Below are 13160 nucleotides of genomic sequence, written 5' to 3'. Positions count from 1 at the left end.
GAAGACCTGGAATGGCAAGACGGAGAGAGAGAGAGAGAGAGAGAGAGAGAGAGAGAGAGAGAGAGAGAGAGAGAGAGAGAGGGAAATAAGAATGGGAGAACTGAAGATAAGGATAAAAGACAGAGCTGAGAGAAGAGAGAGAAGAGAAGGATAGATGAGAGATGGAGATACAGGTAAGAGACGGAGCTGAGAGACGGGCAAAAAGCGAGAGAAGAGAAATGGAGAAAAACTTAGGTGAAATGGAGACGAGGACAAGGGACGATGAGGGAAGAGGAGGGAGAGAGAGAACAATAAGCGAAGTGATAAAAATAGAGAAAACTGAATGAAATGGAAATTGAAGGATATGAGAGAAGTGAGAAATACAAGGAAAGAGATAAAGGAAGAGGAACTAGAGATGGGAGAAGGAATGGAGAGGAGATACTGGTAACAAGAGACAGAAATAGTGGAATTTTAACCCGGAAATTTCAACGATTATAAAGTAGTGATCTGAATGTGTCTTATTATTATTATTATTATTATTATTATTATTATTATTATTATTATTATTAGTAGTAGTAGTAGTAGTAGTAGTAGTAGTAGTAGTAATAAGCTGTCATACGAGAAAACAATAATTACAAATTTAATAACAAAATAATTAACACACACTAATAATAATAACAACAATAATAATAATAATAAACAGGTCATCTAAAATCTATAAATCACTGTTAATTAAAACCATCAAATGATACTGTAGTAGAGTTCTTCTTTCTTTCTTTCTCTTCTTCTCGCTTCTCTCGCCTCTAAACCGGTCCACGTCCTATTACCGAGTTTTTACCTGCACCTCCGTCACTTATAAAACTATTTACCACAATAAATAGTCAAATCGAGAAGCATCACCTGTATACTTACCTTAACACCTGTCAGCCTGTGTGTGTGTGTGTGTGTGTGTGTGTCTGCAGATGTGTGTGTGTGTGTGTGTGTGTGTGTGTGTGTGTGTGTGTTTTGCTTATTTATTTATGATTGAAAGGATAAGCTGCTTGTTATTTTATTTCGAGAACCATAACATAACGTAAATTCTCAAAGACGCGTAGGTTGATGTGAGTTGCTAATTAATGAGAGAGAGAGAGAGAGAGAGAGAGAGAGAGCAGGGTTTAAAAAGGTCGCCCACTTAACATGACTCGCCCGACCCACTAAAACATACGGTCAATGTTAAAATGGTTCTAGTTTTCAAGGATAATGTGAGGAGAATATTGTCCCTTCTTCCATAGATCAGTAAAGGTGATATTCCTGTACATTTTTGGGTCGCCTGGGTTCGGCATTCTCGTGGGTGTGACGGAAGGAAAGAGGGAACAGCCCGCGCCCCTCTGGTAGGTACGAGTCAACATTATAGGTGAAGTGTAAACAGTGGCTATAGGATTTCTCGGAGGAATGTTCGTCAAATTCTTCTTCCCGTAAACTGAGGAATTGAAGAAACATTTATCGATCTCACTTAAGCTACGACGTAAAAGATCGATTCTCTAACGTTCTTAAGACCAATTCCCTTCAGCTAGGAGATATGAGAAGAAATATAATAAGCTTGCCTAAGACGTGACGCCAACATGGATTCTCACTTAAGCTACGAGACAAAACCATAACTAATTGTGTTTTATTACCACCATGAAGGGAAAAACTTAACGTATGGATGTTTGAGAATGTGATCTAAGGGACGGAAGGAAAGCTTAATTTTAATCCTGAATTACTCACGGGTCATCCATTAAATCTTACGGGCCACTATTAACATAAGATCATTCCAGAGTCATTGACACAACCAGCATGACATCTAAACTACAACGAGACACAACGGTAACTATACATCCCGTCTCTTATTGCCAGTTAGGAAGACAATTAACACAAGTAATCCAAACTTCTCCATTTTCTGTAGTATTTAAAGGTGACACTTATATAAATACTGACCTGGATAACGGGTTGATTGGCAGTTCTGTGTATTACGTTCCTGACTGACTCACTCACTCCCTGGACGAGACAATTTAGAGCTACTGACGGAATATTTAATCTCCAGGACACGGCGTTGTACCAGGGGGCAGTATACGACCCTCTGTTTGTTTGTTTGTGTTTGTAGTAGACAAGGAGGGGGGTAGTGTATGTTATAGTTGGTGCACAAACTAAATGACCGAATCTCGCACGAAGCCAATTAGGTTAGGTTAGGTTGTTAGGTTAGGTTATGTTATGTTAGGTTAGGTTAGGTTAGGTTAGGTTAGGTTATGTTAGGTTGTTAGGTTAGGTTATGTTATGTTAGGTTAGGTTGTTAGGTTAGGTTAGGTTGTTAGGTTATGTTAAGTGTTTTATGATGGTTGTTGTTGATGATTCGTGGTACTTAGACGTTCATACCTGGATATTCCTTCCTCGTACACACACACACACACATCTGCAGACACACACACACACACACACACACACACACATCTGCAGACACACACACACACACACACACACAGGCTGACAGGTGTTAAGGTATATATACAGGTGATGCTTCTCGATTTGACTATTTGTTGTGGTAAATAGTTTTATAAGTGACCAAACCGATGGTGGTGTACTCTGGGGATGTACTCAAGCAGTTAATGGCACTGTACTCTACATAACTCCACTTTGTACTCAGGGTTAAATCATCGTCCTCAAAGGGATTAAATCATCGTACTCAAAGGAGGTTTAATCATCGTACTCAAAGAGTTTAATCATCGTACTCAAAGGAGGTTTAAATCATCGTACTCAAGCAAATTAAATAACACACTCTGTTCTACATGACTGCGCTTGACACTATCTTAACGCACAGTCTGCTATGGTCAGAGGAACGGTATCATTATGTTAATACTATAAGACTTTCACCAATAATGACTAGGTAGGTAATGTTAGCTTTCTCAAGATACACACACACACACCTTTAGTACACGGGACCCCATGCTATGCTGCACCTCCCCTCTCATACCTGGCTGACACTACCTGTCCCTCTCATACCCATGGCTGACACTCTACACCTGTCTCTCTCATACCCATGGCTGACACTACACCTGTCCCTCTTATACCCATGGCTGACACTCTACACCCTGTCTTATACCCATGGCTGACACTCTACACCTGTCCCTCTCTTACCCATGGCTGACACTCTCACACCTGTCCCTCTCATACCCATGGCTGACACTCTACACCTGTCCCTCTCATACCCATGGCTGACACTCTCCACCTGTCCCTCTCATACCCATGGCTGACACTCTACACCTGCCTCCCACACCCATGGCTGACACTCTACACCTGCACCTCCCACACCCAGGGCTGACACTAAGCTGACACAATCATCACACTACGGGAACACCAACCTCCTCATACTGAGAGATATTATCATGGGGATACTATGTTAACAGAGCCTCCTGACACCCCGGGCTGACATCAAGCTGACAGTAGGCTGACACAATACTGACACTTGAACCTGGGCTACACTTATGCTTAATGATGACGTGATAACAACAATGATGACGATAATAATAATAAAGAAGAAGAAGAAGAAGAAGAAGAAGAAGAAGAAGAAGAAGAAGAAGAAGACGAAAGAAGAAGAAGAAGAAGAAGAAGGATTTAGAAGAAGAAGAAGAAGAAGAAGAAGAAGAAGAAGAAGATTTGAAGAAGAAGAAGAAGAAGAAGAAGAAGAAGAAGAAGAAGAAGAATTAGAAGAAGAAAGAAGAAGAAGAAGAAGAAGATTTAGAAAGAGAAGAAGAAGAAGAAGATTTAGAAGAAGATTCAGAAGAAGAAATTACATAATAATAATAATAATAATAATAATAATAATAATAATAAATAAATAATGCAAGCAAAAATTTTTTATCTACATTTCCCACAGCCTCCAACACTAATGAAGTTATCTTACCTGCAACACTAATGAAGTTATCTTACCTGCAACACTAATGAAGTTATCTTACCTCCAACACTAATGAAGTTATCTTACCTGCAACACTAATGAAGTTATCTTACCTCCAACACTAATGAAGTTATCTTACCTCCAACACTAATGAAGTTATCTTACCTGCAACACTAATGAAGTTATCTTACCTCAACACTAATGAAGTTATCTTACCTGCAACACTAATGAAGTTATCTTACCTGCAACACTAATGAAGTTATCTTACCTGCAACACTAATGAAGTTATCTTACCTGCAACACTAATGAAGTTATCTTACCTGCAACACTAATGAAGTTATCTTACCTGCAACACTAATGAAGTTATCTTACCTGCAACACTAATGAGGTTAACACCTGAACATAATGAAGTTATCTTCTCTAACACTAATGAAGTTATCTTGCAACACTAATGAAGTTATCTTACCTGCAACACTAATGAAGTTATCTTACCTGCAACACTAATGAAGTTATCTTACCTGCAACACAACTAACACCACTGCCAGGCGCATGATGACTGATCTGCAAAAAATAAACAAATTTATTACGATTTATAAGCCACAGTCTACAGATTCACTTGAGTTAGTGTGTGTGTGTGTGTGTGTGTGTGTGTGTGTGTGCATTACTACAGCCTGACTACAGATCCTCGCTAGACCATTGCTCTTACTTCACCAACGCCGGATACCTTCGTCGTTAATTATACGTATCTCTATAACAACCCTTAAGAGTAGTTAAAACACTCTAACTACTAATCTGGGCTGTACCATGAATTATACCATTGTCTTGCCACTTTTACCAGTCATGTCACGATAAAGGAAAGGGGAGCTAAAACACATACATACATACATACATATACATACATACATAAACCCACATACATACACGACACTCAACCCACACTTACGCCCATCAACCCCACGTAAGTCATTCACGATACCTTCCCCAACACACTATTCCCCACCCCCAACACACTATTCCCCACCCCCCAACACACTATTCCCCAAACCCCCAACACACTATTCCACCCCCCCAACACACTATTCCCCATCCCCAACACACACTATTCCCCCCACCCCCCAACACACTATTCCACACTACCCCAACACACTATTCCCCCACCCCCAACACTATTCCCCCACACCCCCAACACACTATTCCCACACCCCCCCAACACACTATTCCCCACCCCCAACACACTATTCACCACCCCAACACACTATTCACACCCCCAACACTATTCCCCCACCCCCCCAACACACTATTCCACTACCAACATATTCCCCCACCCCCAACACACTATTTACTCCCAACACACTATTCCCCACCCCCCAACACACTATTCCCCACCAACTCACTATTCCCCACCCCCCCAACACACTATTCCCCCACCCCAACACACTATTCCCACACTCCCCCAACACACTATTCCCCACCCCCAACTCACTATTCCCCCACCCCCAACACACTATTCCCCCCCACCCTATTCCCCACCCCCAACACACTATTCTCCCACCCCCAACACACTATTCCCCCACCCCCACACACTATTCCCCACCCCCAACACACTATTCCCCCACCCCCCCAACACACTATTCCCCCCACCCCCAACACACTATTCCCCCACCCCAACACACTATTCCCCACCCCCAACACACTATTCCCCACCCCAACACACTATTCCCCCCCACCCCCCCAACACACTATTCCCCCACCCCCAACACCCTTCCCCACCCCAACACACTATTCTCACCCCCAACACACTATTTCACCCCAACACTATTCCCACTCTCAACATACCTCTACCCACATTCCACCAACACACATTCCCCCACCCCCAACACACTATCTTCACCCCCAACACATTCCCCACTCTTCCAAAACCATTTACACCTCCTAACACTCGTACTGTCTCCCCACACCTTCTCCTTATTACCAATCACTCCCTATTCTTTTCACCCAACACAGGAAACCACGCCCACACCCACACTCCAGTGTAATACACACCTGCGCCAGAAAAGTTATCAACTCCACAGTTACTGACGAAGGCGCCGGATGATGTTATGGTCCTATGACTTACTATTGCTCACTTAATAGGTGTAATATCTCACCTGTCGCGGTGATTGCAGGAAGGGAGAGGTGTAGATGTGAGGTGGGGAGTAGTAGTGAGATGAGAGGGGGTGGTGTAGGTGAGGTGTGAGGAGGGTGGGGAGGAGGTAGTGACGTGTGAGGGAGGTGGGGGAGTAGTGAGGAGGGTAGGTGTAGTGAGGTGAGGAGGGTGGGGAGTGTAGGTAGTGACGATGGGGAGTGTAGGTGTAGGACGAGAGAGGGAGTAGGTGTAGAGGAGGGGTGGGAGTGTAGGTGAGGTGTGAGGAGGGTGTGGGAGTAGGTAGTGAGATGTGAGGAGGGTGGGGAGTGTAGGTGTGAGGGGGTGTGGCGTGGTGGAGGGGTGGGAATGAAGAGAGGTACGGGGTGGGATGGGTATGGAGATGGGGAGCGGGGTGAGGGGTGGGGAGGAGGTAGGAGGGGGGGGGGAGGGAGGGGGGGGGACTGAAGGTGTAGTGAGGGGTGGGAGAGGGGAGGGGGGGTGGGGAGGAGGTGTAGGGGTGAGGAGGAGGTGAGGGGGGGTGGGGTGGGAGGTGTAGTGTGAGGGGTGGGGGAGAGGTGAGGTGGAGGGGGGGGGGGTGGGGGGAGGTGTGGGGGGAGGAGGTGAGGGGTAGAGGAGGTGTAGTATAGTGGGGAGGAGGTGAGGGGGAGGTCATGCCTTGAAAGGAACAACAAGAAAATCAATTAAGCTCACCTGTTCATCATTCAAACACAGAGTCTAAATATTCAGGTCGACACACACTGACAGAATTTCGGATTAGTGACTCCCAATTCAAAGCCTGTTTGGTTCAGCATGTTGCCCTTACGTCTGTCTAAACACTCTGCTATAACTGTCTGGCCTGTCTGTCTGTCTTATATTTCTCTACGTCCGCTGTACCTCGCCATACACACACACACACAGATATACATACACAAAATCTATTTTTCAATTAAAACCACACATGCACACACGTTCCCTGCATACAAACACGTTCCACACACACAAACACGTTCTCCACACACAAACAGCAGCCAGGAACGAGACAGCACGACGAGCATCAAGCAGCCTTCAACTGTCAACCAGCCTCCATCACACCCTCCTCCTTCTCCCCATCAACCGTCAACCCAGCCTCCATCACACCCTACCTTCCTCCCATCAACCGTCAACCAGCCTCCATCACACCTACCCTCCCATCAACTGTCAACTCAGCCCATCACCCCCCTACCTCCTTCCCTCCCATCAACCGTCAACCCAGCCTCCATCACACCCCTACCTTCCCCCATCAACTGTCAACCCAGCCCATCACACCCTACCTCCTTCCCCCATCAACCGTCAACCCAGTCCATCACACCCTACCTTCTCCCATCAACTGTCAACCCAGCCATCACACCTTCTACCCCCCATCAACCGTCAACCCAGCCTCCATCACACCCTACCTCTTCCCTCCCATCAACTGTCAACTCAGCCCATCACACCCTACCTCTTTCCTTCCCATCAACTGTCAACCAGCCTCCATCACACCCTACCTCCCATCAACTGTCAACTCAGCCTCCATCACACCCTACCTCCTTCCTCCCATCAACCGTCAACTCAGCCTCCATCACACCCTACCTCCTTCCTCCCATCAACTGTCAACTCATTCCATCTACCCCTACCTTCCTCCCATCAACTGTCAACTCAGCCTCCATCACACCCTACCTCCTTCCCCTCCCATCAACTGTCAACCCAGCCCCATCACACCCTACCTCCTTCCCCATCAACCGTCAACCCAGCCTCCATCACACCCTACCTCCTCCCCATCAACTGGTCAACCCAGCCTCCATCACACCCCCTCCTTCCTCCCATCAACTGTCAACCCTAGCCTCATCACACCCTACCTTCCTCCCATCAACTCCGTCAACTCAGCCTCCATCACTCTTCCTCCCATCAACTGTCAACTCAGCCTCCATCACACCCACTTCCCATCAACCGGTCAACCCAGCCTCCATCACACCCTACCTCCTTCCCATCATCAACTCAGCCCATCACACTCTCACCTTCCTCACTCTTCTCCCATCAACTGTCAACTCAGCCCATCTACACCCCTACCTCCTTCCCTCCCCATCAACCGTCAACTCAGCCTCCATCACACCCTGCCTTCCCTCCCATCAACTGTCAACTCAGCCCATCTACACCTCTACTCCTTCCCCATCAACCGTCAACCCAGCCTCCATCTACACCCTACCTCCTTCCTCCCATCAACCGTCAGTTCAGCCTCCATCACACCCTACCTTCCTCTATCAACTGTCAACTCAGCCTCCATCACACCCTACCTCCTTCCCTCCCATCAACCAAGGTCAACCCAGCCCATCACACCCTACCCTCCCATCAACTGTTAACCCAGCTCCATCACACCCTACCTTCCCTCCCATCAACCGTCAACCCAGCCTCCATCACACCCTACCTCCTTCCAATAACTGTCAACCCAGCCTCCATCACACCCCACCTCCTTCCGTCCCATCAACCGTCAACCCAGCCTCCATCTACACCCCTACCTCCTTCCTCTCCCATCAACTGTCAACTCAGCTCCATCACACCCCACCATCAACCGTCAACCCAGCCTCCATCACACCCTACCTTCCTCCCATCAACTGTCAACCCAGCCCATCACACCCTACCTTCCTCCCCATCAACCGTCAACCCAGCCTCCATCACACCCTACCTTCCTCCCATCAACTGTCAACCCAGCCTCCATCCACCCCACCTCCTTCCCCTCCCATCAACCGTCAACCCAGCTCCATCACACCCTACCTCCTTCCCTCCCATCAACTGTCAACCCAGCCCATCACACCCTACCTCCCTCCCATCAACCGTCAACCCAGCCCATCACACCCTACCTCCCATCAACTGTCAACTCAGCCTCCATCACACCCTACCTCCTTCCTCCCATCAACCGTCAACCCAGCTCCATCTAACCCTACCTCCTCCCATCAACCGGTCAACTCAGCCCATCACACCCCCCATCAACCGTCAACCCAGCCCATCTACACCCTACCCTCCCATCAACTGTCAACCCAGCCTCCATCACACCCTACCTTCCTCCATCAACTGTCAACCCAGCCTCCATCACACCCTACCTCCTTCCTCCCATCAACTGTCAACCCAGCCTCCATCACACCCGACTCTTCCCTCCCATCAACCGTCAACCCAGCCTCCATCTACACCCTACCCTCCCATCAACTGTCAACCCAGCCTCCATCACACCTCACCTTCCTCCCATCAACTGTCAACCCAGCCTCCATCACACCCTACCTCCTTCCTCCCATCAATTGTCAACCCAGCCTCCATCTCACACCTGACCTCCTTCCCTCCCATCAACCGTCAACCCAGCCCATCACTCCTACTTCTCTGTCAGATGACCTGTAATACCCCTCACTAGAATAGGTAACGAAGATATATGTATGCAGATGACATCACCAAATAACAACACATCAAGGAAAATCGGAGCAGGTCGACAACACCAGGCGGAATTAGAAAGGCAAATAATTAAGAAAACAATGAAAATCCAAACCAGTCTCCCTGAAATTCACAGTGATAATTTTATGCAAGAAAACCCATCCATTAGTAAACCAATAATGCCCAGATAGAATACAAGAGCAGGGGGACCCTCCTGCCTACATATATCCACGACAGGTTACTCCCCATCATGTCCACACCAGGAAGGAAAAGGCAAGAAGAGAGCTGAGAAAACTATACCGCTTTAAAGCGCTTCCTGAGAAATAAAACCCGCCTGGTGACATCATTTATCACACTGATATTAACTTACCCAGCAGTACCTCTTCATACTATGAGTACCACTCAAATATTAACATTACAGGTGGTCCAAAATGAAGGCCCTAGGATTCGTCACAGGTGAAAGATGCCCTTCACCAGAACCACAGCCGAGATAGAGACCCAGAATAAAACCCATCAACCAGCAGCTGCACACCCCCAACAGAATCTGGCAAAAGATAGAACGATCAGAGCAAGAACTCCTTCAAAGACTCCCACCAGATAACGACAACAACCACACATGGCTCCAAAAGTTACCAAATCTCAAAGGTTCATTACCCCCGATCTACACGGCCAGGCAATAGACAACCTCCCTAGACCAGCATCCGCCAGTAGGGTCGGCGGAATATGGTATCAGTTCTCAAAACACCCATATATGGGACAGGGTAGGATGTCTAGAGCCTGTACCGACAGACAATAACTAACCCATGACACAACCCTAACACACCATTAGTTTAGCTAGGCGGTCAGCCCGCCCTCTACTCCCCCTCCTAAATTTCCTTTCAATTTCTGAACTATAACTTCCTTCCCCACCTCTAATCTTTTTTTCACCCTCCTTTCACAAAAACAAAACACACAAGAGGTTAGGTTAAGTTAGGTTGACACCGTAATGTTAACTGATTCTGAGTACTGGCAGCGTTTGTGTACTGTACTGTTTGTATAACTGTACTGTATTTATATGACTAAGAAAATTAAGTTTATCATATCAATATCAATTAATATTTCTAGTGTAATATAGCCTTATATTTATCTATCTCGAGTATTACATGTCTACATCACAATAAAAGGTGCACTGTATTCTATATGTATGTATGTATGTATGTATGTATGTATGTATGTATGGTATGTATGTATATGTATGTATGTCTCCCCACAGACGGTACAACACAACGGATAATGTACGTATCTCTCCCCACCGTGTTCTGGGTTTGAGTCCTGGCCCGAAACACACGTGGGAAGGGTGTAATCCAGTGTGATCCTCGCAACTGTGGCAAGGTTCCTCTAGGTACTCCTGTACTGGACAACAAAGGTCATAACTAAGTACCAAAGAACACAACAACCGCCCGGACGACCTTAATGCTGATGAAATGGTAGGATGATATACTGTAAATAATGCAGGAATCTTATTGCTTATAAAGACCAAGATTCATTCACAGAGTAAAATAAATAGATTCATTCACATAAAGTCATCCTCAATAAAAGAAACAAAGGTAATATAAAACAAGAGAACCAGTAGCCACCATAAGATTAATCGCTTTCTATTTCGTCCTACTCAAGAGAAAGTAAATATTTGATCCCAGTGACAAACATGGCGGCGTCCTGTTGGTTGAGTACAGTACGTCACTGCCACATTCTCAGAGGCACTTTCTTTATACTGTACTGTACTGCCGCCTGAGTTGACCTGTTACAATGGCACTTAAATTACACTGAGACTCTATCTTAACTATAATTACACTAAGACTCTACCTTAACTTAAATAACACTAAGACTCTACCTTAACTCAAATAACACTATAAGACTCCACCTTAACTTAAATTACACTAAGACTCTACCTTAACTCAAATAACACTAAGACTCTACCTTAACTTAAATAACACTAAGACTCTACCTTAACTACAATAACACTAAGACTCTACCTTAACTTAAATAACACTAAGACTCTACCTTAACTTAAATTACACTAAGACTCTACCTTAACTAAACCTAATTTTCTGAATAAAATCGGATAAAAATTAATAACAAAATAACAAATTAAATTCTAATTCCAAATACAAAAAAAAACCCACGAAAAGTGATTATTCGTGTGTCATTTGTTTCACCGTATTATATCATTCGTACTCTGCCTGGCGTTGCATCAGTCAGCCGAATTGGTAAAAGCCGTATTTTATCACCACTCACATTCACACATCACCAACATTCTCAACACAGTGAAAGGGAAAGTGCTATAAAAACCGGTACACTTTATTATAGAGAGTCTAATATCTGTTCTCGGTAAACGGAAATGGTGAGCGGTTTATTTCCAACACGAAGATGGAAAAAAAAAGCCGAAGAGGTTATCGAGTACGGGGGCCGGGTCTTCCTGCTGCTGAGCGCTGGTCGATTCTGCGGCAGACAGTTTGTGTATATTCTGTAGTGAGTATACTTGTTTATGATGTGTATACGGTATATATACAACCCAATATTCATCAAAATAGTTGACATGACACTGATTTGGGGAGGTGGAAGATACACTATTGATGTCTTTACACACACACACACACACACACACACACACACACACACACACACACACACACACACACACACACCCACACACACACAGAGCTTACATGTACACGAAGGAGTGGTGATGGGCGTGGTGACAGACCGAGGAGGGGGGGGAGGGAGACAGCTGTGCTATAAAAACACTCCTCCCACTTCCTGAGTTCGTCACGCTGTCTTCCCGATCTTGTCACGCCCTGTCACGCTCCTGTCACCTTACTGTTCTGGCCTGACTGTACTATCAATTCTTGTCACACTATTGTCAAGGTGTCATGTACTGTATAATGTTACTCCTGTTACTGTATTGGTCTGGCTTGTCACACTGTCACTGTCACATGTCACCTTGTTGACAGAATGTCACTGTCACCTTGTTGTCATGCAGCCATTATCACACCTTGTCATGCAGTCACTGTCACCTTGTTGTCATGCAGTCATTGTCACTGTCACCTTGTTGTCATGCAGTCACTGTCACCTTGTTGTCATGCAGTCACTGTCACCTTGTTGTCACACTGTCACCTTGTTGTCATGCAGTCACTGTCACCTTGTTGTCATGCAGTCATTGTCACTGTCACCTTGTTGTCATGCAGTCACTGTCACATTGTCATGCAGTCACTGTCACCTTGTTGTCATGCAGTCACTGTCACATTGTCATGCAGTCATTGTCACTGTCACCTTGTTGTCATGCAGTCATTGTCACTGTCACCTTGTTGTGTCACTGTCACATTGCTCTGCAGTCACTGTCACCTTGTTGTCATGCAGTCATTGTCACATTGTCATGCAGTCACTGTCACATTGCTCTGCAGTCACGTCACCTTGTTGTCATGCAGTCATTGTCACTGTCACCTTATTGTCATGCAGTCACTGTCACCTTGTTGTCATGCAATCACTGTCACCTTGTTGTCATGCAGTCACTGTCACCTTGTTGTCATGCAGTCACTGTCACCTTGTTGTCATGCAGTCACTGTCACCTTGTTGTCATGCAGTCATTGTCACTGTCACCTTATTGTCATGCAGTCACTGTCACCTTGTTGTCATGCAGTCACTGTCACCTTGTTGTCATGCAGTCACTGTCACCTTGTT

The 13160-nt window shown here is 45.7% G+C and overlaps 2 protein-coding genes across 2 annotated transcripts in view; one reads left to right on the top strand and one right to left on the bottom strand.

Moving 5' to 3' along the window:
* The window catches only part of LOC121879940, a 54043-nt gene that overhangs the window by 18564 nt on the left and 22319 nt on the right, over nucleotides 1-13160 (bottom strand). The window contains exon 2 of the mRNA XM_042386758.1: nucleotides 4405-4447. Coding sequence (XP_042242692.1) covers nucleotides 4405-4437 — 33 coding nt within the window. The 5' untranslated portion in view covers nucleotides 4438-4447. The remainder of the gene's footprint in view (nucleotides 1-4404; nucleotides 4448-13160) is intronic.
* LOC121879924 (extensin-like) lies at nucleotides 6223-9413 on the top strand. Its single transcript, XM_042386742.1, has 2 exons — nucleotides 6223-6254; nucleotides 7037-9413. Exons 1-2 carry the CDS (start codon nucleotides 6223-6225, stop codon nucleotides 9411-9413), a joined length of 2409 nt encoding a protein of 802 aa, XP_042242676.1.

Source organism: Homarus americanus, unplaced genomic scaffold, assembly GCF_018991925.1.
Source record: "Homarus americanus isolate GMGI-L3 unplaced genomic scaffold, GMGI_Hamer_2.0 scaffold29478, whole genome shotgun sequence".
In the NCBI taxonomy this organism is placed as follows: Eukaryota; Metazoa; Arthropoda; class Malacostraca; order Decapoda; family Nephropidae; genus Homarus; species Homarus americanus.
The sequence above is the reverse complement of the archived record's forward strand: the minus strand, read 5'-3'. Positions and strand labels throughout refer to the sequence as shown.